This window comes from Bubalus bubalis, chromosome 7 (genome assembly GCF_019923935.1).
Source record: "Bubalus bubalis isolate 160015118507 breed Murrah chromosome 7, NDDB_SH_1, whole genome shotgun sequence".
Classification (NCBI taxonomy): domain Eukaryota; kingdom Metazoa; phylum Chordata; class Mammalia; order Artiodactyla; family Bovidae; genus Bubalus; species Bubalus bubalis.
Window position 1 is genome coordinate 60341615 of NC_059163.1, and position 22054 is coordinate 60363668.

At 42.7% G+C, this 22054-nt stretch overlaps 1 protein-coding gene across 4 annotated transcripts in view; it reads left to right on the top strand.

The window, feature by feature from the left end:
• Positions 1-22054, top strand: part of RELL1 (RELT like 1) — a 77641-nt gene that overhangs the window by 18443 nt on the left and 37144 nt on the right. For all 4 annotated transcript variants that reach the window (XM_044946001.2, XM_025290184.3, XR_006552284.2 and 1 more), the window contains exon 2: positions 21643-21867. In XM_044946001.2, the coding sequence (XP_044801936.2) occupies positions 21643-21867 (225 nt within the window). The remainder of the gene's footprint in view (positions 1-21642; positions 21868-22054) is intronic.

Genomic DNA, 22054 nt, shown 5'->3' on the forward strand with positions numbered 1-22054 from the left:
CCAAAGATTGCATAGCATTTTCTCTGCCTTCAGTCAGTGGGGATGTCTAGTATGTAAATATTATGGACTGCAGTTATAGGTCGTCTCCTTACTAAGGAATTTTCAGTATTTTGGTTTACCTCTACAGCATTACTATTACTATTTGGATAAGCTATATGAAATTACCAGTCTTCCACTGTTTTTGATCTACAGTGACAACAGTTTCATAGGGTTCAACTTAATAGGAATGAAGGTTCTTTACTAACTTTCTACTTGCAGTGGAAAAAAAAGCCAACAACTATAGTGACTGTCATCAGGACCTTTTAAAAAATGTTGAAAGTCAAAAAAGAAAAAAAAATGCTCCCAAATTCCACCAACAAAAGATACAAAATAATAAAAAGAAAAAAATAACCTATAATCTCACTGCTCAGAGATAACGAATGTAAACAGTTTGGTATTTTTTTTCTTTCAATAAAAACTGAGATCATGTTAGCTCAAAATACTACTTTATGTTTATTCCTTCACTTAATATTTTTCGTTAACAATTGCGATCATTTTGGGCAAAGGGATATGGCAAATCTGATCCCTTAAGGCGAATAGTTCCTATTGTTTTAAAAGTCAAAGGGAAGTTTAGAAATTTCAGTAAGTAATCAGCAGTTTCAACAGTGTTCAGTGCAGATCAGATGACTTTTTTGATTTGCTTCTTATAAATCATAGCAGGAATTTTTTTAAAATTAGTACTTAATATCAAAAAAATAGATAAATTGACCAGGAGAGAATACAGCTTAAATGTACCTTCTCTTCCCGATAGGTGATTCACCATTCTCTCACTCTCGGTTTATTACTGAATTGGATGAGTAATGATTACCCATAGATTTTTCTACTCAAGACTCTAACTCACCATAGAGATGAGCAATGGCTAATCCCATTTCGTGGAACTTTACTGAATATTAAAACTGTTAACTCTCACAAGCAATAGAGCAGAGTTTGGGGCTCTGGAGACAGGCTGCCTGGATTAAAAGCTCACCTCTGCTGCTTGCTAGCTGTGTGACTTGGTATAGTTATTTGACCTTTCTGTGCTGTAGTTTTCATATCTGGAAGATGGAGTTGAAAACGATAGTGCCTACCTCATAGGATTATTGTAAGGGTTAAGCAAGTTCATACCTGTGAAGTGCTTGGTCTAGTAATTATACAATACTAATGCTTTGTAATTATACAAAGCACTGATACTATGCATCAGTATGTGACTATTATTTTTAGAATTTTTCTCTGTGTCTAACCTTTGCTACTGGTTTTCAGAGTTCTTATTTGAGTTCAGGCTGCTGCTGCTACTGCTGCTGCTAAGTCGCTTCAGTTGTGTCCGACTCTGTGCGACCCCATAGACGGCAGCCCACCAGGCTCCCATCTCTGGGATTCTCCAGGCAAGAATACTGGAGTGGGTTGCCATTTCCTTCTCCAGTGCATGAAAGTGAAAAGTGAAAGTGAAGTTGCTCAGTTGTGTCCGACTCTTTGACGTTCATTTCGTCCCCTTCAAAATCAGGTTCTCTATATCTAGGGTTTTCCTAATTGCATTTGTTTAATCTTGATTCTGTTTGCCTTTTCTGAAGCGGTCTAGGATAGAAAATACCCTAGTTCCTTTTCTCTTTGCTCTAACAGCCCCAGGGGAGACTTTGCGTCAAAGGACTCGTGACTTCCCTGCAGGGACTGGACCGTGACCTTCCACATATACCACCTCTGCTCGCCAGTTCCCATATTCCCAGAAGGCTGGCCACATGCCTGTCTAGCAAGAACACTGCCTGACCTAACCTGTGACTAATTGGAAAAACCCTGTGTTTAGGACTCCTGTAGTTTTCTGTTTAATCGTTACCTGTTTCCTGTTCCTGGAAGGAAGAGAAGTTGGACTGATGTCAGTGTTGTGGGAGGTGAAGATGGGCCCTGAGAGTGCCTCCTAGGGCGGCTGCTTCCTCACTTTCAGGGCGTAAGGTATTGCTCTGTTCCCCGCACTTAACACTGCCCTCCAGTCGGGCTCATGTTCTTTAGTTTCAGTTTCCTGCTTCTTGGCTTTGTGTTTCCAGCTGAGCTGGGAACTTTGTGAGGATAGCAGCGTTTACACTTATTACCACTGATAATAAACAGCACCGCAATGCTGGATAATGTTTTGTTGTTGTTCAGTCTCATAGTCATGTCCGACTCTTTGCGACCCCCTGGGCTGCAGCGTGCCAGGCATCCCTGTCTTTCACTGTCTCTTGGGGTTTGTTCAAACTCATGTCCATTGAGTTGGTGATGCCATCCAACTAGCTCATCCTCTGTCGTCCCCTTCTCCTCCTGCCCTCAGTCTTTCCCAGCATCAGGGTCTTTTCCAAAGAGTCGGCTCTTCACATCTGGTGGCCAAAGTATTGGAGCGTCAGCTTCAGCGCCAGTCCTTCCAGTGAACGTTCAGGGTTGATTTCCTTGAACTGGTTTGATAACGTGTACTGAGCACTTTGTGCAAAGACCTCTCCTAAAACCGAGTTCATTTCATTTCCTGTTCAGAAACCATTCTGTTATTATCTGTATTTTAGAGGTGAGGAAACTGAGGTACTGGGAAGTTAATAGACTTGCCTGGGGTCTGACAGCCAGGAAGCAAGTTGAATGAACACAGTGCAGCCAAGAAAAAACTTGCTTTTGCTTTGCCTCCTTTCTTTCTGGGAGCAGCTTTGGTTGACAGCTCCTGCTGTGCTTGCAGCCGACCTTGGTTCAAATCCTGGCCATTCTCCAGATGAGTGACTTTGACTTCAGTACTTTGTTCTTTAATGCCTACATTTCTGAAATGGGTTTCATTGTAACACCTAAGAGTCCTGAAGATTAAAAAAAAAAAAAAGAAATGCAAGTAAAGATGCCAGGCTCATATGTAAGCACTCGGTGAAGGTTTGCTGCTGTTAGCGGTTGGTGATAGAATGGTGGAGCATCCCAGAGGCCCTGGAAGAGGGATGGTGAACCCCCAGCGCACCCCCTGAAAATCTGCCAGTATCTTCCTCTCTCTCTGTAAGGCTGGACGCCGGGCAGTCTTCCTTCCTGAAGCCCTTGCTTACTAGCACCAGCCAGCTCGGCAACACCCCTTATTTTCCCACGTGGTTAGTAAGTGTTGTCTTCTGCGCAGTGGAAATTACTTGGCTGGACTCCCACTCTGGCAGGGGCTGGTTGTACCCAGAAACCCAGGGACCTAGTTCCTGGAAGCCTGGTCCTTTGAGTCAGCGCCCTCTCTGTGGAGCCCCAGGGAATCACTGGTTCCTAAGGAAACCCCTACCTCCCCAGGTCCCTCTCTTGCAGTGTCTGCCAGTAACAGGCCATCCTGGCCTCTCCTCTTCCCATTTGGTGGTTTTGTCCTGGCACTTGCAGGTTAGCTTCCTCCCATATTTTGAATAATTCCTGACCTAGTCCCTGCTTGGCCGCTGGTGAGGAGTGTGCAGGAACAGATCTGTTGGAGATCAGCCCCTGTGGAAAGAGGGCAGTGCCTTTGTGAGGGTATGTCAGCTCCACCCCTTGACAGGACATGGCAGTGTGGAATGTGATCGAGTCTGGTGAAAATGCAGTGGAGGGCCAGTTCCCCCGCACTGGGTTTGGGTACCTACTGCTGTTTGTGGGCCTTCCTTTGAATGTTTGCTAATGGGAAGCTTCTGTTGATTTTGAAGAATACAGGAGCTTGCTGGTATATGTATACCTTTTGGAAAGGGCTTACCTAATAAATAAGTGGGTAAAGCTGCAGGGTGGATCAGTCATCCAAGCTTTGACAAGAACCTATTTATATATGTTTTTAAAAGCTGTCAGTATTTGGCAAATGCAGACACAAGTACATTAGTCATTCCGTTCCATCAAATAGCATCTTAATAAAACTGCTGGTCCAGTTACAGTGAAAGGGGATGCTTGCTCAGTAATTGAGGAGCCCCTCTGGGAGGATGGAATCTGCTTTCATGATTCCCAGGTTCTATGCGGCAAATGTCTAAGGTGCTGCCAGCTGGGCTGGGAAGATCCCCTGGGGTAGGGCATGACAGTCCACTCCAGTATTCTTGCCTGGAGAATCCCATGGGCGAGGCGCCTGGTGGGCTACTGTCCATGGGGTTGCAAAGAGTTGGACACGACTAGCGACTAAGCATAGCACAGCAAAACTGTGTTCCAGGAATTGTGGTGGGGTTAGGCGTTCAACAAAAGGATCTTTTCCCTACTACGTGGGGAAATAGGCATGTTTGACTTAAACTGGGCTTTTCCTGTGAATTCTGTCACCTCTGTTGGGTTTCTTAACATTGGCTACTGTATGCCCAACCATGTGTTTGTAGGAAAGTGGTTGGAGAGGCTGTTATAGGCTCTGAGTGTTGGTTTTTCTACTTGGCTTATTTGTCTGCCTCTCCCCAGTAATGTCATGTTACACCACTGATTTATTTGCAAAGTGAGAATCTCATCCACCCTTTTGTTTACCTCCTTGGGATTAGAGGTTTCAGATAAAACAATGAAAGGATAGTGTCATCTGCGTGGAAACTTTTATATCCTATACAATGTCTCTAGCTAGTTATATGTATGATTGAAGATTCTTTGTCCTTTTCTATTTTTCCTTCCTTCTTTTCTTCTTTCTTTCTTCTTGATTTTTAGATGCCATGCAGTGAACATTGTTAGCACAAATTATGTTTGTGATGGCTATAGAATTGCTTCTAAGTAAAACAGTTTGTGAGTAACAATGTGAAAATGCACACTGTGAACAAGATGCTTTTCAATAGATAGGAACAAGTCTCCCTTTTATTTTCATAATAGAATAGTTAAGGAGCAATCAGATAGAGTTCTACTATAGAGTGATCTTTTGCTTTTTTGTAGTTAAAATTAATACTGGGACATTTTAAGCTGCTGAGAATTACAAAAAAAATAAAGTCAATGCAAATTTCATACTTCTTTCGTTGACTTTAATCCTTTTTCATGAAGACAATTTTTACACTTAACAAGATGCATGCAGATTCCAGTGTTTATCACACATAATAGGGTCATTTGAAGAGAAGCAGCTTTAGGGCATTTGAGTGGATGAATGTGGACGTGGGTCTCAGCCCAGCTCTCTGGTCAATTGTGATGGTTTAACCCATCTGTTACTGTGAGGCATGTGCCACTTAGGTAAAGCTGAAAACCAATCTCCATTCTTCCAGACAATGTTAAACAATGTGGCTAAAAGTAAGTGTGGGGCCTTGGGATCTCATGGCCTGGCTCAAATCCTGTCCCACCATACGTTAGGACTTGTTATTGAACCCCATGTATATTGAACCCCTGTGGACCTCATCTGCACATGTGGGCAATGAGATAACCTACGTTATGGATGTTGTGGGAATGAAATGAAGTTGTGTATGAAGCATCTGTTGATAGAACACTTCCTGGAGCACTGCAGACACCAGGTAAATGCTGCCCTATGGTTACCTTCTTATAGCAATTCATTCTTTATAACACGCCACCTTTAGAAAAGAATCTGAAGTGAATACTAAATTTCTGAAGTCCCATTGTTTTGCAGTCATATCAAGAATGTCTTTAAATAAATTACACTTCTTTCTTGAATGGATATAATTTACAATTAAAAAATAATTTTATTTATTTTTGGGTGTTCTGGGTCCTCACTGACGCATGGGCTTTTCTCTAGTTGCAATGAGCAGAGGATACTCTTCCTTGCGGTGCCCAGGCTTCTCATTGTGGTGGCTTCTCTTGTGGAGCACAGACTCTAGGGCATTCAGGCTTCAGTAGTTATGGCTCTTGGGCTCCAGAGCACAGGCTCAGTAGTTGGGGCGCACAGCCTTAACTTGCTCCATGGCATATAGGATCTTCCCACGTCAGGGATCAAACCTGTGTCCCCTGTATTGGCAGCTGGATTCTTTACCACTGAGTCACCAGGGAAGCCCCATAGTTTATGATTTGAAAGGCATAGAAAGGTCTACAAAGTCTCATTCCACTCCTGTCCTCTAGCCACCCAGCCCATTTTCAAGAGACTGACAGGCTAGGGTAACTAAAGACTTAAAAAATTCCCCAAATGGACAACCCTAAAAATAGCAAAAGAAAGAGAAGAGGAAAGGGTAAGAGAACAGGAGAAGAAGAGGGGGCATTCAGCTGGGGTCCAAACTGCTGAGCTCTCCTGGGCCCCACAGCACCTTGGGCATTACCCTCATTTACACTCCTCTCTCAGCATTCAGAAAACTAAGATCATGGCATCCGTCCCCATCACTTCATGGCAAATAGATGGGAAAACCATGAAACAGTGACAGACTCTATTTTATTGGGCTCTAAAATGACTGCACATGGTGACTGCAGCCACAAAATTAAAGACGCTTGCTCCTTGGAAGAAAAGCTAAGACAATCCTAGACAGTGTATTAAAGAGCAGAGACATTATTTTGCCAACAAAGGTCCATATAGTCAGAGCTATGGTTTTTCCAGTAGTTATCTATGGATATGAGGCTTGGACCATAATGAAGGCTGAATGCTGAAGAATTGATGCTTTTGAAATGTGGTATTGGAGAAGGCTCTTGAGAGTCCTTTGGACTGCAAGGAGATCCAACCAGTCAATCCTAAAGGATCAGTATAGTTCACTCACTCAGTCATGTCTGACTCTTTGTGACCCCATGGACTGCAGCACGCCAGGCCTCCCTGTCCATCATCAACTCCTGGAGTTTACTCAAACTCATATCCGTTGAGTTGGTGATGCCATCCAGCTATCTCATCCTCTGTTGTCCTGTTTTCCTCCTGCCTTCAATCTTTCCCAGCATCAGGGTCTTGTCCAATGAGTCAGGTTTTCGCATCAGGTGGCCAAATTATTGGAGTTTCAGCTTCAACATCAGTCCTTCCAACGAACACCCAGGACTGATCTCCTTTAGGATGGACTGGTTGGATCTCTCTGCAGTCCAAGGGACTCTCAAGAAACTTCTCCAACACCACAGTTCAAAAGCTTCAATTCTTCTGTGCTCAGCTTTCTTTACGAGTCCAACTCTCACATCCATACATGCCTACTAGAACAACCACAGCTTTGACTAGACAGACCTTTGTTGGCAAAGTGATGTCTCTGTTTTTTAATATGCTCTCTAAGTTGGTCATAGCTTTTCTTCCAAGGAGCAAGTGTCTTTTAATTTCATGGCTGCAGTCACCATCTGCAGTGATTTTGGAGCCAAAAAAATAAAGTCTGCCGCTGTTTCCACTGTTTCCCCATCTATTTGCCGTGAAGTGATGGAACCAGGTGCCATGATCTTAGTTTTCTGAATGTTGAGCTTTAAGTCAACTTTTTCACTTTCCACTTTCACTTTCATCAAGAGGTTCTTTAGTTCCTCTTCACTTTCTGCCATAAGGGTGGTGTCATCTGCATATCTGAGGTTCTTGATATTTCTCCTGGCAATCTTGATTCCAGCTTGTGCTTCCTCCAGCCCAGCATTTGTCATGACGTACTCTGCATATAAGTTAAAAAAGCAGGGTGACAATATACAGCCTTGACGTTCTCCTTTTCCTATTTGGAACCAGTCTGTTGCTCCATGTTCAGTTCTAACTGTTGCTTCCTCACCTGCATACAGGTTTCTCAAGAGGCAGGTCAGGTGGTTTGGTATTCCCATCTCTTTCAGAATTTTCCACAGTTTGTGGTGATCCATAGAGTCAAAGGCTTTGGCATAGTCAATAAAGTAGAAGTAGATGTTTTTCTGGAACTCTCTTGCTTTTATGATTTTCCAACGGATGTTGGCAATTGATCTCTGGTTCCTCTGCCTTTTCTAAAACCAGCTTGAACATCTGGAAGTTCACAGTTCAATCACTGTTGAAGCCTGGCTTGGAGAATTTTGAGCATTACTTTGCTAGCTTGTGCTGCTGCTGCTGCTGCTGCTATGTAGCTTCAGTCGTGTCCGACTCTGTGCAACCCCATAGATGGCAGCCCACCAGGCTCCACCATCCCTGGGATTCTCCAGGCAAGAACACTGAAGTGGGTTGCCATTTCCTTTTCCAATGCATGAAAGTGAAAAGTGAAAGTGCAGTCGCGTGTGAGATGAGTGCAGTTGTGCGGTAGTTTGAGCATTCTTTGGCATTGCCTTTCTTTGGGATTGGAATGAAAACTGACCTTTTCCAGTCCTATGGCCACTGCTGAGTTTTCCAAATTTGCTGACATATTGAGTGCACCACTTTCACAGAATCATCTTTTAGGATTTGAAATAGCTCAACTGGAATTCCATCACCTCCACTAGCTTTGTTCGTAGTGATGCTTCCTAAGGCCCACTTGACTTCACATTTCAAGAAGTCTGGCTCTAGGTGAGTGATCACACCATCGTGATCATCTGGATCGTCAAGATCCCTTTTGTACAATTCCTCTGTGTATTCTTACCACCTCTTAATATCTTCTGCTTCTGTTAGGTCCATACCATTTCTGTCTTTATTGAGCCCATCTTTGCCTGAAATGATCCCTTGGTATCTCTAATTTTCTTGAAGAGATCTCTAGTCTTTCCCATTCTATTGTTCTCCTCTATTTCTTTGCATTGATCACTGAGGAAGGCTTTCTTATCTCTGCTTGCTATTCTTTGTAACTTTGCATTCAAATGGGTATGTCTTTCCTTTACTCCTTTGCTTTTCACATCTCTTCTTTTCACAGCTATTTTTAAGGCCTCCTCAGACAGCTTTTTTGCCTTTCTTTTTCTTGGGATATCCTAAAGGAAATCAGTCCTAAATATTCATTGGAAGGACTGATGCTGAAGCTGAAGCTCCTGTACTTTGGCCACCTGATGTGGAGAGCCAACTTATTGGAAAAGACCTTGATGCTGGGAAAAATTGAAGGCAGAAAAAGGGGATGACAGAAGATGAGATGGTTGGATGGCATCACCAGCTCAGTGGTTATGAGTCTGAGCAAGCGCCAGGAGATGGTGAAGGACAGGGAAGCCTGGCATGCTGCAGTCCATGGGGTGGCAAAGAGTGAGACATGACCGAGCGACTGAACAACAACACCCCTCTCAGAGCACCCCATGATGTGCCTACCCCTTGGGATCCCCTCAGAGCTCCTCAGCCTTTTCTGTCTTAGAGGCATGGTGGGTGGCTTCCTGGCCTGTGTCCCAGTGTAGACAATGGCAAGCTGACTTTACCTCATGGGGTGAGCTCAGGTTAGATGAACCTTCTGTGTTGTCTGAATGTAAACCTTTGAGATATTCTGGAAGATTCAGGAAGAATCTAGAAGTTGAGCTCCTTGGCCTCTCAAAACACCTGTATCCTAAACTGAATCCCTTCCCAAGGAGTAGCTATGAGGCTGTAGTTGTTTTCTGTGTTCAGTCTTTTGGTGCCCTTGAAGAGTTGTGTTTGGTCAGAAAGTTCTGTGGCCTTAAGAAATCACTTTAAATGGTAAATCTGAGACAGTTGTGGAGAATGCTAGGAACTTTTACTCTGCAGAGTTCGTTTTCCCATTCTAGTTAAAATGGAAACCTGGAATGGCAAATATTTACAGTTTCCGGCATTATTTTTAAGTATTTTTTATCTTTGTATTGACGTCACCCAGTTTCAGTCCTTTGTTCTGGTTGCTACCTGGGGTTCAAGAGTAATTCAGTTTTGTCCTCCCAACCTCCTGCTTGTCAAGAATGTTTATTTCCTTTTTGTCCAGCCAAATTCAGTTTTTCTTTTGAAACCTAATATAAAGTCTTTTCTTCTTGGATCCACGCTAATTATACTTCCCTTCTCACCTCCTGTGGTACTTATACAAAGAAACTGCAGCTTAAGGAAGGGTTATGCTCCAGACATTCCGTTTTGAGTAATTGGAAAGTACGCTAGAAATTGAAATGCATTTTCCCATTAAAAATAATAATTAGGCTCCCACAAAGGCTATTTAAAAAGTGACAACATAGGACTTAGAGAACTTTATTATTACAGAGAAGGTGAAAAGGAAAGTGGACTGCTGTGTGAAACACTTGGATTCAACATTTTACCATATTCACTTGCTCACCCTATCTGTCCACCCGTCCATCCATCCATTTACCTACTTTTTTTGGCTGAACTCTTGGAAATCAAGTTGTATTCAGTGTTGCATCTCACCTACATCCCTCTGCTATCATTTTGTAGGACTGAGGACTTCCTTCCGCATAACCACAACACCATCATCACAGCTAAGAAAATAATTCAAGTCTGTAGTACTGTTTAATCCATTTTCCTGTTGTCCTCAAAATAGCCTTTATTGCTGTTTTAAAATTTTTATTGTTTAGAATCTGGAACCAGACTGCCATCAGGTTTACAAACCTCATTTTGTCCTATTATTTCTAACAAAAGCTTTTTGAAGCCACATTTAGCCAAGTACTGGGGGAGGCGAGGAGCTTTCCTTGTGAGCTCTCCTGGTATGTTGAATTCTTGGGTGCTCCTCTCCCATGCTTAATGCCTGTCTCTGGATCCTGGGTGCTCCTGCTACCCTGAGCACTGCATTTTAGCATCCTCCAGGGTGCAGCTGGGGCTTCCCTGGTAGCTCAGATGGTAAAGAATCCACCTGTAATGCAGGAGACCCCGGTTCGATTCCTGGGTCAGGAAGATCCCCTGGAGAAGGGATAGAAGATATTCTCCAAGAAGAGTATCCACTCCAGTATTCTTGACTGGAGAATCCCATGGACAGAGGAGCCTGGTGGGCTACAGTCCATGGGGTCACAGAGAGTCAGACATGACTGAGTGACTAAGCACAGCACAGGGTGCAGCTGGTCTCTCACGGGTATGAGCAGAAACCTCAGAGACAGCTGCATTTTTCAAGGGACCTCTTAGCCAAACGCTCATGTCAATCAGGGGTTCACAACCAGACATTGCTGATTTATGCATGTTTTTCTGAGGAAGGCTTTCTGGGCCTCCATCTGTTCCTATAGTGGTTTTTGCTGTCCAGAATCAAGTACAGCAGAAACCAACACAACATTGTAAAGCAATTGTCCTCCAATTAAAAATAAAAAAGTAAAATTGAAAAAGAGAATCTTCCAGTATCAGGATAGCATTTCAGGCAGTTCAACAAGGTAAAGGTAACTGTACCTTGTATTGGGAGGGCTTTTGTGTCGTGGGTGAGTGGACTCTGGGCAAGTGGGTCCTGTCTGGGTGTCGCCTTCCTGTCTTGTCACAGCTGTGGAGTGGGGGAGGGTGGGCTGTAGCAGCTGTCTATCTGGGAGGCGTTTGGAAACTGGTAGCTGCCTGAAGTTTCACTACAAAGTTTAGGACTTATTTATATACTGAAGTTCATTGTTTTCCAATTTCCATATAAGCTCATTTGTTCTCTTCATACATTTTAAGCTTTTAAGCTTTGGGCAAATGGTGGTGCTGGGGGTGGGGGTGGTATCTCTTAAGAGCTCCATGGCCTTGGTTATCTCTGTAGCCAAAAATAGAAATAATTGGGAATGATTTTATTTTGTAGAATTTGCTTTGCATTCTGCCCTTTCATTGTGTACATAATTGATTTAAACTGTGTTTAAACAATTAGCTTAATAAAGGAGGTTGTTTTTCAGGAGCTAATAGATCTTAGCTCAGCCAGAGCAGGATTGAGAGGCTGTGTGTGAGCTGGCTATGAGCACTATCCTGAGATGAGATCTGCTTGGCTTTTCACTCCAGGCTGTTACTAGTTTCCAACCGTGTGACCCCGGGCAAGTGGCAGACCCTCTCCCACCTCCAGTTCCTCTCTCTAATGAATACCCACCTCATAGGACTGTGACCATCAAAAACCCTTGAGCCCCGTGGCCTAAGCCCCTTTGTGAGGTCTCATCAAGTATATTCATATTTGTGCAGCAGACTCGGTGGAGCAGAGGTTGTAAATAGCCTCATATCAGATCAAGTTCTGCTACCAATGAGTTTGTCAGATTGAGTTTTGCTGTGAAATGAGGTATAAGACTTCTTATCTTTAGAATTTTGGGGATTTTGCCTTGTGGACACAGGAGGGTATGTTTTACCAACCCAGAAGGAATTGTGGATGGAGCTGAAGAAGGCTGAGTATGGAATGTCAAGAACCAAGGACATTGGCACCAGCACATAATATTCCAGTTGACCAAACTGAGGCACAGAGAGGTAATCACAGAGGCAGCCAGGGCAAAGCTGGAGGAAGAAAAACCCCTTTAGAGAAATGCAAATTTTGCCCTCCTAGTCAGTAATGTAGTCCAACAATAGACTTTTGGATCCTGTGATTTGGATGTTTTTGCTGGAAAAAAAAAAAAAAAAAGGGTGTGTGAGTGTGTTTAAAAGCAACATTCCAACCAAGCTGGGTAAGCTATCTATTTTCCAGCCAAGTCCTTTTCTCCCATCAGAGAGTTGTTGGGTAACCCAAGCTTCTGAGAACGTACCCCTTTCCTGATAGAATTGCTATCAGAACCATCAAAATGCTCTTGGCCCTGGCTGGAATGAAGCTGCTTTGGGAGGAGTCATAAGGGCCTCCTCATCTGGAGTCTCAGGTTATCACCGTCTTCCCCATTATTTTAGCAACCCTTGAGTTATGTCCACTGGGTTTGAGGAATGCCATTTCTGTGCCATTGCTTCTTAGCTCCTGTTATCATTGGGGTCAGTTGGAAACTTAAGTATTACTTGGAAACCAGGCTAGAAAACTGCTTTTGATTTTGGGGGGTTGACTTTGAGCCCTTCCTCATACTTCTTCCTCAGTTTCTTGCTTTCGTTTGTGACTTTGTCAACAGGATCTTGGCAAAACTCAATACTAATGTGTCCTCAAAATAAAGTGAACTAAGACAACCTGGCTGGGTCTAGGAAAAACCCAAAGGATTTTGATAACCCCTGGCTTTTGTTGGACATGACTTACTTGTGATGTTGTGGAAGGGAATCATGTTTATCAGTAAGAGCTGAGACCCTCCCTGTTTCAGTGGCTATTGGTATGTGTGGAGGTTACTAAAGATACTAAAGATGAGGTGATGGGCTTGTTTTGAAGAGGCTGAGGGACCTAAGCTTGTGGCCTGCAAAAGATGAGCTGTGATTTGGGAATTGGGTAGGAGCTCAGAGACGGAGGACAGTTTCAGTTTTATACTTGTTCATCCAGGAAACTGCTCTGAGGTCTGGTAGTAGGCATTTTCAAAACATCCTACTTTCTGCTGTGCTAATTGGAACTCAGTTTTGAGATCTGGGGAGCCTTTGATCTCAGTTGTGAAATATGAGAGCAAACCAGCATTTAGCATTTTAACAAAGAGTTGGTAAATGATGACCTCAGGTCAGGGAGGAGGAAGCAGCGTCCATGCAGGCAGGATCTAGACTGCCTGGCCTGAATCTAGGAGCTGCCATGTAGTAGCAAGGTGACCTTGAGAAGACTGTGTGACCTGTCTGTGCTTCCTTTCCCCATTTGTAGCATGGGGAGAATGCCAGTAGCTGTGTCGGAAGTTCGCTTTGAAGAGTCAGTGCTTAGCTTAGTGGTGGCTTGTAAATGCTCCATAGTGTGGTGGTGGTAGTTCTTGTTGGTAGTAATAGAGGAGTAACAAACCTGTCTGAGCTAGACTTCCAGCACTTCTAGAACTCTTACCAACCTCTTCCTTCCTCTGTTTTGCCCTACACTCCCTTCTGACCCTGATCCCTGGTGTCTGATCCCCTTGGGTCTCTTGTTTTTCTTTCCTGCTCCGGTGGCCCTCCTGCATGGGTTATCCCAGTTGCAGGTTTGGGGTGCCCATCTCAGCTGTGCCCCGAATGCCTTTGCAGTCCTCTCCCATTCCTGCAGACTCTCCACTAAGCCTCACCGTCCCCACAGGCCCCTTATTCTTCCCTGGGGTCTCAACAGATGCCATCTCTTACCTTCAGAGACAGCAGAGGCTCCCAGGCATCCTTTCATTCGTGGTCCTTCCGCCCATCCTAAAGGCTCACTCATGGACCCCCTGCCTCTGGAGAACGAGGTGTCCTTTTACCTGTTCGAGCTTTTAATCCACCTCCTTCCTTCTTACGGAAATCATCTCCTCCAGTTCCTCAAGGTCATCACTTTACACACTGTCTCAGACTCTCCTTTTTGCTCCTTTTCTGCCTATAAGGAAACACTCTGCTTTCAGTCATTTTAAAAAAATTACAGGGAATTCCTTGGCAGTCCAGTGGTTAGGACCCCACACTTTTACTGCTGGGGACTGGCCCAACCCTAGGTTGGGGAACTTAAGATCCCATGTGCCACGCAATGCAGCCGGAAAAAAAAAAGAATTCAAAAAGGCAAATAAAAATTTCTTCCCCTCATGCTGAAGGTGAACTCCCTTACTCTTAATGCTCATATCGCGCTTCTAGAAAGAGCAAACTGAGCTGTTTCTGCTCCTCAGCCCAGGGAATCTAGTCTTTCCTTCTGGTCTATGAAAAACCTCTCCCTCCAAGGCCACAAAGATCTCCCACTGAATGGTTTTTCTTTCCTTGTTTATTTTATTTATTTATTTATTTCATTTTATGTACGATGTATGTATGTGTTTTAGGATTTAAGTTTACTTCAAGAGACTATGGAGAAAGAGGTAGCAAAGCACAACAAGGGGATAGTTAAAAAAAAATTCCAAGTTGCTCCCTAAGTCAGCAATTAAAGATTTTCCATGTGTTCTTATGTGGACTTCTACGTGGCCCAATTTGTCCTGAGTTTTTCTCAATTCTCTTTCAAAAGATTCTTCTTAGGGTGTTTCTTTTTTCTTTTTATTTATTTCTTTTTATTTTTTTTACTGTGGTAAGAACACTTAAAATGAGAATTATCCTCTTAACAAATTTTTAAGTGCACAATGCAGTATTGTTAACTAAGGGCACAATGTTGTACAGCAAATATCTGGAATTTATTCATCTTGCATAACTGAAACTTCATCCCCATTGAATAGCAGCTACTCATTTCTCCCTGCCCCTGGCTCCTGGAAACCACCATTCTGCTCTCTTTCTGTGAATTTGACTATTTTAGATAATCTCATGTAAGTGGAATCATGCAGTAATTGTCCTTCTGTGACTGGCTTATTTCACTTGGCCTCATATCTTCTGAGAGTCCCTTGGACAGCAAGGAGATCAAACTAGTCAATCTTAAAGGAAATCAACCCTGAATATTGATTGGAAGGACTGGTGCTGAAGCTGAAGCTCCAATACTTTGGCCACCTGATGAGAAGAACTGACTCATTTGAAAAGACCCTGATGCTGGGAAAGATTGAAGGCAGGAAGAGAAGGGGACAACACAGGATGAGATGGTTGGATGGCATCACTGACTTAGTGGACATGAATTTGAGCAAACTCCAGGAGATGGTGAAGGACAGGGAAGCTTGGTGTGCTGCAGTCTGTGGGGTTGCAAAGAGTCGGACACGAGTTGGTGACTGAACAACAGCAACAACAATGACAACAATGTCTTCCAGGTCCATTTTTGTTGTCCTTTAGGTGAGATTTCCTCCTTTTTAAAAAAGCTGAATGGGATCTGATTCATGTCACATACATGTCACATTTCTTTATCCGCTCAAAGATCAGAACATTTGTTCCCCTGGCTTCGAAGAGTGTGGCAGTGCAGAAGATCCTATTTCAGTTCTTTTGGATAGACACCCAGAAATGGGGTTGCTGGATCATGTGGTAGTTCTATTCTTGTCTGGTTTTTTTTTTTTTTAGAAACCTCTATACTATTTTCCATAGTGGCTGCAGCATTTTACATTTCCTTCCTGTTTTATTTGCTCTCTCCTGAAGCATCTCACCTAGCTGACTGCTCATTCTTTCTGGAAACTCCTTCTTCTGTGTTCCAAGCTAGAGTCCTGACTTCTCTTCCTAGTTCCTCATGGAGTAGATCCAGTTGCTCAGTGGGTATTTCCATTTGAAGGTCCCCTGCTTATTTACCTCTATCACTACATGTTCAAAAACATATGGTTCTTCTCCATGCAAGTACATTAGCGTATATACTAATCTATGCTGCTGCTGCTAAATCATTTCAGTCGTGTCCGACTCTGTGCGACCCCATAGATGGCAGCCCACCAGGCTCCCCCGTCCCTGGGATTCTTCAGGCAAGAACACTGGAGTGCGTTGCATTTCCTTCTCCAGTGCATGAAAGTGAAAAGTGAAAGTCAAGTCGCTCAGTTGTGTCTGACTGTTTGCGACCCCATGGACTGCAGCCTACCAGGCTCCTCCGTCCTTGGGATTTTCCAGGCAAGAGTACTGGAGTGGGGGGCCATTGCCTTCTCTGCTAATCTATGCTAGGTACCCTGTAACCAAACACCACACACTGGGTGACGTAAAAAGGAGAAATTCATTGTCTTATTGTTCCGGAGGCTGGAACTCCAAGAACGAGTGTCAGCAGGGTTGCTCTTTCTGAGGGCTGTGAGGGTCTGTCTGTTCTGGTGGTTTGCTGGCAATTTCTGGTGTTCCTTGGCTTCTCCAAAGCATCACTCTAATCTCTATCTTCATGTAATGTTTTTGCCTCCAGATTTCCTTTTTTTTTCTTTTAAAGGACAACCGCCGCATGGGACTAGGGTCCACCCTAAAGAGTTCATTTTAACTTGATTACCTTTGTAAAAAGACCCTGTATCCTAATATGGTCACGTTCTCAGGTACTTGGGGTTAGGACTTCCACATATGTATTGCTGCTGCTGCTGCTGCTAAGTCTCTTCAGTCGTGTCTGACTCTGTGCGACCCCATAGACGGCAGCCTACCAGGCTCCCCCATCCATGGGATTTTCCAGGCAAGAGTACTGGAGTGGGTTGCCATTGCCTTCTCCACATATGTATTGAGGGTGAGGCAAAATTCAACCCATAGCACCATTCAAACTTGATTTTTTTTTCCAGATATTTTTCATCTCAGTGAATGGCACCAGTGTTCACCATGTTATTCATGCAGACGCCTGGGCATCATCCTTATCAACTCACTTGCATTTCTGTTAACTTAGGGTCCAGAGCTTACAGAATTTGGAGGCACAGTTTTGAAATAGGAACCATAGGATCCAACAGGTTTACAAAGGGATCAGTGATCCATGACTCTCAAATGGCTCACAACCTCTGCTCTATATCTTTTTTTTTTCTTTAAAGTGTCTATCACCTTGGTACATATATAATATATATGTAAGAATTTTAAAAAATTACAGAAAAGCATAAAAATATAATTAATAATTAACCTATTATTCAATTACTCAGAATCACTTACCACTTTGGTTATTTCTTCATGTAGTTTATACCTTCATGTACTTTACTTATTTATTTATTTTTTACTAGTTTGTTCCTACAGTATTTATGGTTTTTGAATCCATCTTTTAAAATTCATTATTAGATAATAAGTATGTCCCCATATCTTCACAAAATCTTCATGAATAGTTTTAAATGGTGCATATTATTCTGTCAAATGGACAGACAATGGTTGACTTAGATATTTTATTATTATCCCATTGTCAAACAAGCAGTTGTTGCTGTTTTTGACTTTTTATAAATAATGTTACAACAACCTTTGCTATTAATTTGGACTCAGTTTTTTTCAGAATTTAAATATGAGTCAGCTAAGGATGAAGACAAAAGATGGACGTGGTGTCTCTAAGCAGATTATTAGTGTAAATTGAAGAAACAATTAAGCCTACCTAAGTTAACCAGTATCTTAGGCATTAATTGTGAATAGTTAATTTGTGATTTAAAAGTTACTCTTAAATTGCTGAGGTAGATAACAGGGATTCTCCGCAGTGATTTTGGAGCCCAAGAAAATAAAATCTGCTACTGTTCCCACTTTTTCCCCATTTTTTGTCATGGAGTGATGGGAATAGATGCCATGATCTTAGTTTTTTGAATATTGAGCTTTCAGCCAGCTTTTCACTCTCCTCTTTTACCTTTATCAAGAGGCTCTTGGGATGACAGAAATGTTCTTTATCTGACCTCTCTAATATGGACCAGTTAGCCACATATGACTGTTGAGCACTTGAAATGTGGTTAGTCCACCTAAGGAACTGAATTTTAAATTTTATCTATTTTTAATTGACTTAAATTTAAATTGCTATTTGTGGTTAGTGATTACTGTATTGGATAGTGCAGTTCTATCAAGATAATAACTAAACTCTTCTATGTGCTGTGCTTAGTCGCTCAGTCATGTCTGACTCTCTGCAACTCCATGGTATGTAGCCCAACAGGCTCCTCTGTCCATGGGGATTCTCTAGGCAAGAATACTGGAGTGGGTTGCCATGCCCTCCTCCAGGGGATCTTCCCAACCCAGGGATCGAACCCAGGTTTTCTGCATTGCAAGCGGATTCTTTACCAACTGAGCACAGGGAAGCCCAAGAGTAAACACTTTTATAGTGCTTATCTTTTCCTAAATACTCTAAGTGCTGAAAGGTTGTTGTTGAATCATGTGAATACACCAGGATTCTTGGCCCCCGGAGGAGAAGAATTCAGTCGGGGCCAGAGATGAGGCTTGATCGCTCAGAGCTTTTGTGTAATAAAGTTTTATTAAAGTGTAAAGGAGATAGAGAAAGCTTCTGACATAGGCATCAGAAGGGGGCAGAAAGAGTACCCCCCTGCTAGTCTTCAGCTGGATGTTATATAGTCACTAGCAGTCTGTTAATGAAAGAAAGGAATGTCTTAAAATTCAGAATGGCACCAGGCCCCTCACCCATAAGATGCATTTTGGGATAATCTTTGCACCAAATGGTTTATCCTGGGCCATAAAATGATTAACTTGAATCTTAAAGAAGGGCAGACCACCATACAAATAGTTTCATTTACATAGATTAGGGGAACAATATCTGAGTATAACATACTGGTTTGTCAAGTAGGTTCTCGGCCAAGAGGCGGAACCGACTTGGAGACAGAGTTTGGGGTAAAGGCATAGTACATTAGCATAGCTTAAGACAAACATTTCCATAAGAAAAAGGCTCAAGAATAGCTAACTTCAGGCGAAACCAGGTGTCATTTTGGCAACACAGTATTTTAAGAGAAACCTCCCTTTAAATTTGTATAGAGAAGGAAAAAATATTGCTAGTTTGTTTCCTCCTGCTGCTTAAGAGAGATAAAAACGTCTGACACTTGCGGGCTATTTCCTCCATTTGGAGACCCCTGGCCTTCCTGCCTGTTACCCTGTCATTTTCATCGACTCCAGTCCCCAGGTCCTAGTCTACAAAGACTGTGAAAAGTTTGTCCTTTTTTCCTCCTTGAGAATTCCAGACCCCTGTCTCTTTGGGGACCCCTAGATTTCCTATCAACCTGCCTAGGAAATGACTCTCTCAGTGCTTTACACATTAATGTGTGTAATCCTCACAGTGAATTTAACAAACAGTCTTCCAGTTACTTTGCTATATAAAAAATTGCCACAAAACTTAGTGGCTTAAAACAATGACTGCCAAAGAATTTGGGGCCACATTTTGAAACCATTGTAGAGAGGTACAATCATTTTGATTCCATTTTACAGATGAGAAAATTGAGCACAGAGCAGTTAAAAAACTTATTCAAGGTGACATGCCTAGTTAGTGGCCAAGCAATTATTTATGCTAGGCAGTCTGACCTTTTAGCTACAGTGCATCTCTGTAATTCATGTTTCACTAATTTAGAGTCGTATCTTCCTCAGCTTTTTCCATGGTGTGGTAATTATGAGATTAAATGACTGACACCTGTCTGTAAATCACAAACTGTGAATTCATAGTATTTTCAAGGGTTTCCTAGAGGTCAGTTCATGATGAAGACACATTCTTAACCACCTGATTCGGGAGGAGCTGCCTGGCTTCAAGTCTGAGCCCCCTGCTTCCATTCCTGTTTCTGCTGCTTCCTAAAGAGAATTTATCACTTCCAGATTGAAACTGACCATGATTCTGAGTAAAACTCTTTCAGTCTTAACATGTTGCCTGCTTTATCTATTCTTGTTGCATGGAATATGTTTTTAAAAAGGAATTAATAAATAAAATGCTTAGAATTACTAAGGGAGTTAAATATTTCTGGTTTTACTGAAATTAAGTCAATATTAAACCCTAATTTGGATGATATGTTTGCATATATTTAGGGAAGTGTGTGTGTGTACTCTTTTTTGTTCATTCATCCATTTAATTATATTCTTGGGAGAGAAATCAGAATAAATATGTAGCTTATCCCCAGATTCTAGAGGTTTCATGATAATATAAAGAATGCCACCTTTTACAAAACCTGAGAAACCAGCAGTTTCCTTTCATGGGCAGAGATAATGGTTATTTCTGTCTGAAAGTGAGGGAGCCCTTTGTCCTGTGGTCTCTGTTTGATATTGTTTGCTGCAGTGATGAAATGTGGTCATTTCACACCTGGGATTTGTCCTCATGTGATCATTTTTTTCCCCACCAAAATACTCTCCAGAGAGTTTATAGTTAAATGCATCTAGATTCCCAGTTTCTGGGTTTCTTAAGCAGTATGTGTAAATCTCTGTGATGCAGAAAACCTCATTGTATCACTTCAGAATCTGAGTACCCCAAATAACGAGACTTCATTTCAGTCAAACCCCACATTTTCCTTTAGTCCTCATCCTTCCTGACCCCCTCCTTTGTGTGATAACTCCCTTTTCATCTTGTGTGTGTGAATTGATACTTGGCTGATTTTCCACACAGTTGGCTCTTTCTCCGTTATCTTAACTGGCAGAATCTTATATTGTATGACCTGGTCTGTTTCTCCCTCTCACTCCTTCATGGAGGTGACTCAGTTCCCTGTATATCCTGGCACACTCGTGGGCCCAGATATCCTGCTGCTTCTGGTGTAAGTCCATGTGGAACTTTGACGTGTCCAGAAGCAAATGGCTCCTTCTCCCCCGTAGATGCCCCCTTCCCAGCTGCACTGTTTCTGAAGTCATAAAATAGGTCCCCACTGTTCCTATTTCTTTTAGTGCCCCATGCATACCTTCACCCAGTCTCTCATGCCTGCCCAGGTGTTTAGTGCCCATTTCCAGCGCTACCCTACAGGTTCCAAGTTGGCACTGGGCATGCTGTCTTGTTTTCCACTCTCTATCCAGCTCCCAGCTGGTGCTTTTCATATAACAGTCATGCCATAAATGATAATCTGGGTTGGTGAGCAAATACGCAAATGCACGTGCTTCCATTTTTATATGTGTGCCCCTAGGCCAAAACGTGATGCGTCCTGGATTGTCTCTCTTTTTTCGTGCACTAGATCAGTCAGTTTACTAAATCCTTCTGGGACATATGCTTCACGAGGACAAGGGTCTTTGTTTTGCTCAGTGGTAAGTCACAAATACCTAAACGATGCCTGCCATGTAGTTTAGCATTTGCTTTGTTGTAGAAATGGTTCTAGATGTTTTATGTGTATTCATTTATTTCATCTTTATAACAAGCCTCGAGGGGTGTGTTGGGTACTATTAGTATGTCTGTTCATAAGAAACCAAGGCATGGAGATTAAGTCATTGTCCAGAGTCACATGGCTGCAAAATGGTGGAGCTGGGACTTGACCCCAAGTCTCCTGAGTCTGTGCTTTTAACCGCTAAGGACTCTGCTATGATACCACCTAGTGATGGTGTGTGTACTCTGTGTGCACCCTTTGCTGAAACTGTGCATTCACTCCACGATGTATAGATAATCTCACAGATGAATAAGCAGAGGCTAGCTTGGAGAGCTTTAAAAAAAAAAATTGTCCCAAGGGGGCCCAGGTTATGAGTAGCAGGGTCAGGATAGGAACTCAAGCCCATGTACCTGTCCTGCCAGACCCACCAGCCTCTGCCTGGCCTGTGGTTTTGGAAACAGACTCACATTTAACAGGAACATTTCCCAAGGTTGTCAGATGTTCCTTGTCTCCAGTAGACATCTGATGCGGCTGCGTATGTTTCTTCCTCAGATCATAGTGGCAGCCACCCGTTACCCTACAAAACCGAGACGACGCCCTCACCCACGAACAACAATGGGAATGGACACCCGGAATACATCGCATATGCCCTTGTCCCTGTGTTCTTCGTCATGGGTCTCTTTGGCGTCCTCATTTGCCACCTGCTTAAGAAGAAAGGCTATCGATGTACAACAGAAGCTGAGCAAGACGTTGAAGGAGAAAAGGTTGAAAAGATAGGTAAAAATCTGGATTATTTTTTTTTGTGGGCATGTGAGTGCAGACAATTTTTTAATAAGAAATGAGTCATGTATGTTTTCTGTCTCTGTAAAGCAAATGATCCATCTTTTTTCATCAAAATATATTTGATGTAATAACATTATGTAAATTTAAAGTGTGCAACATGTTATTCTGGTGCATTTATATA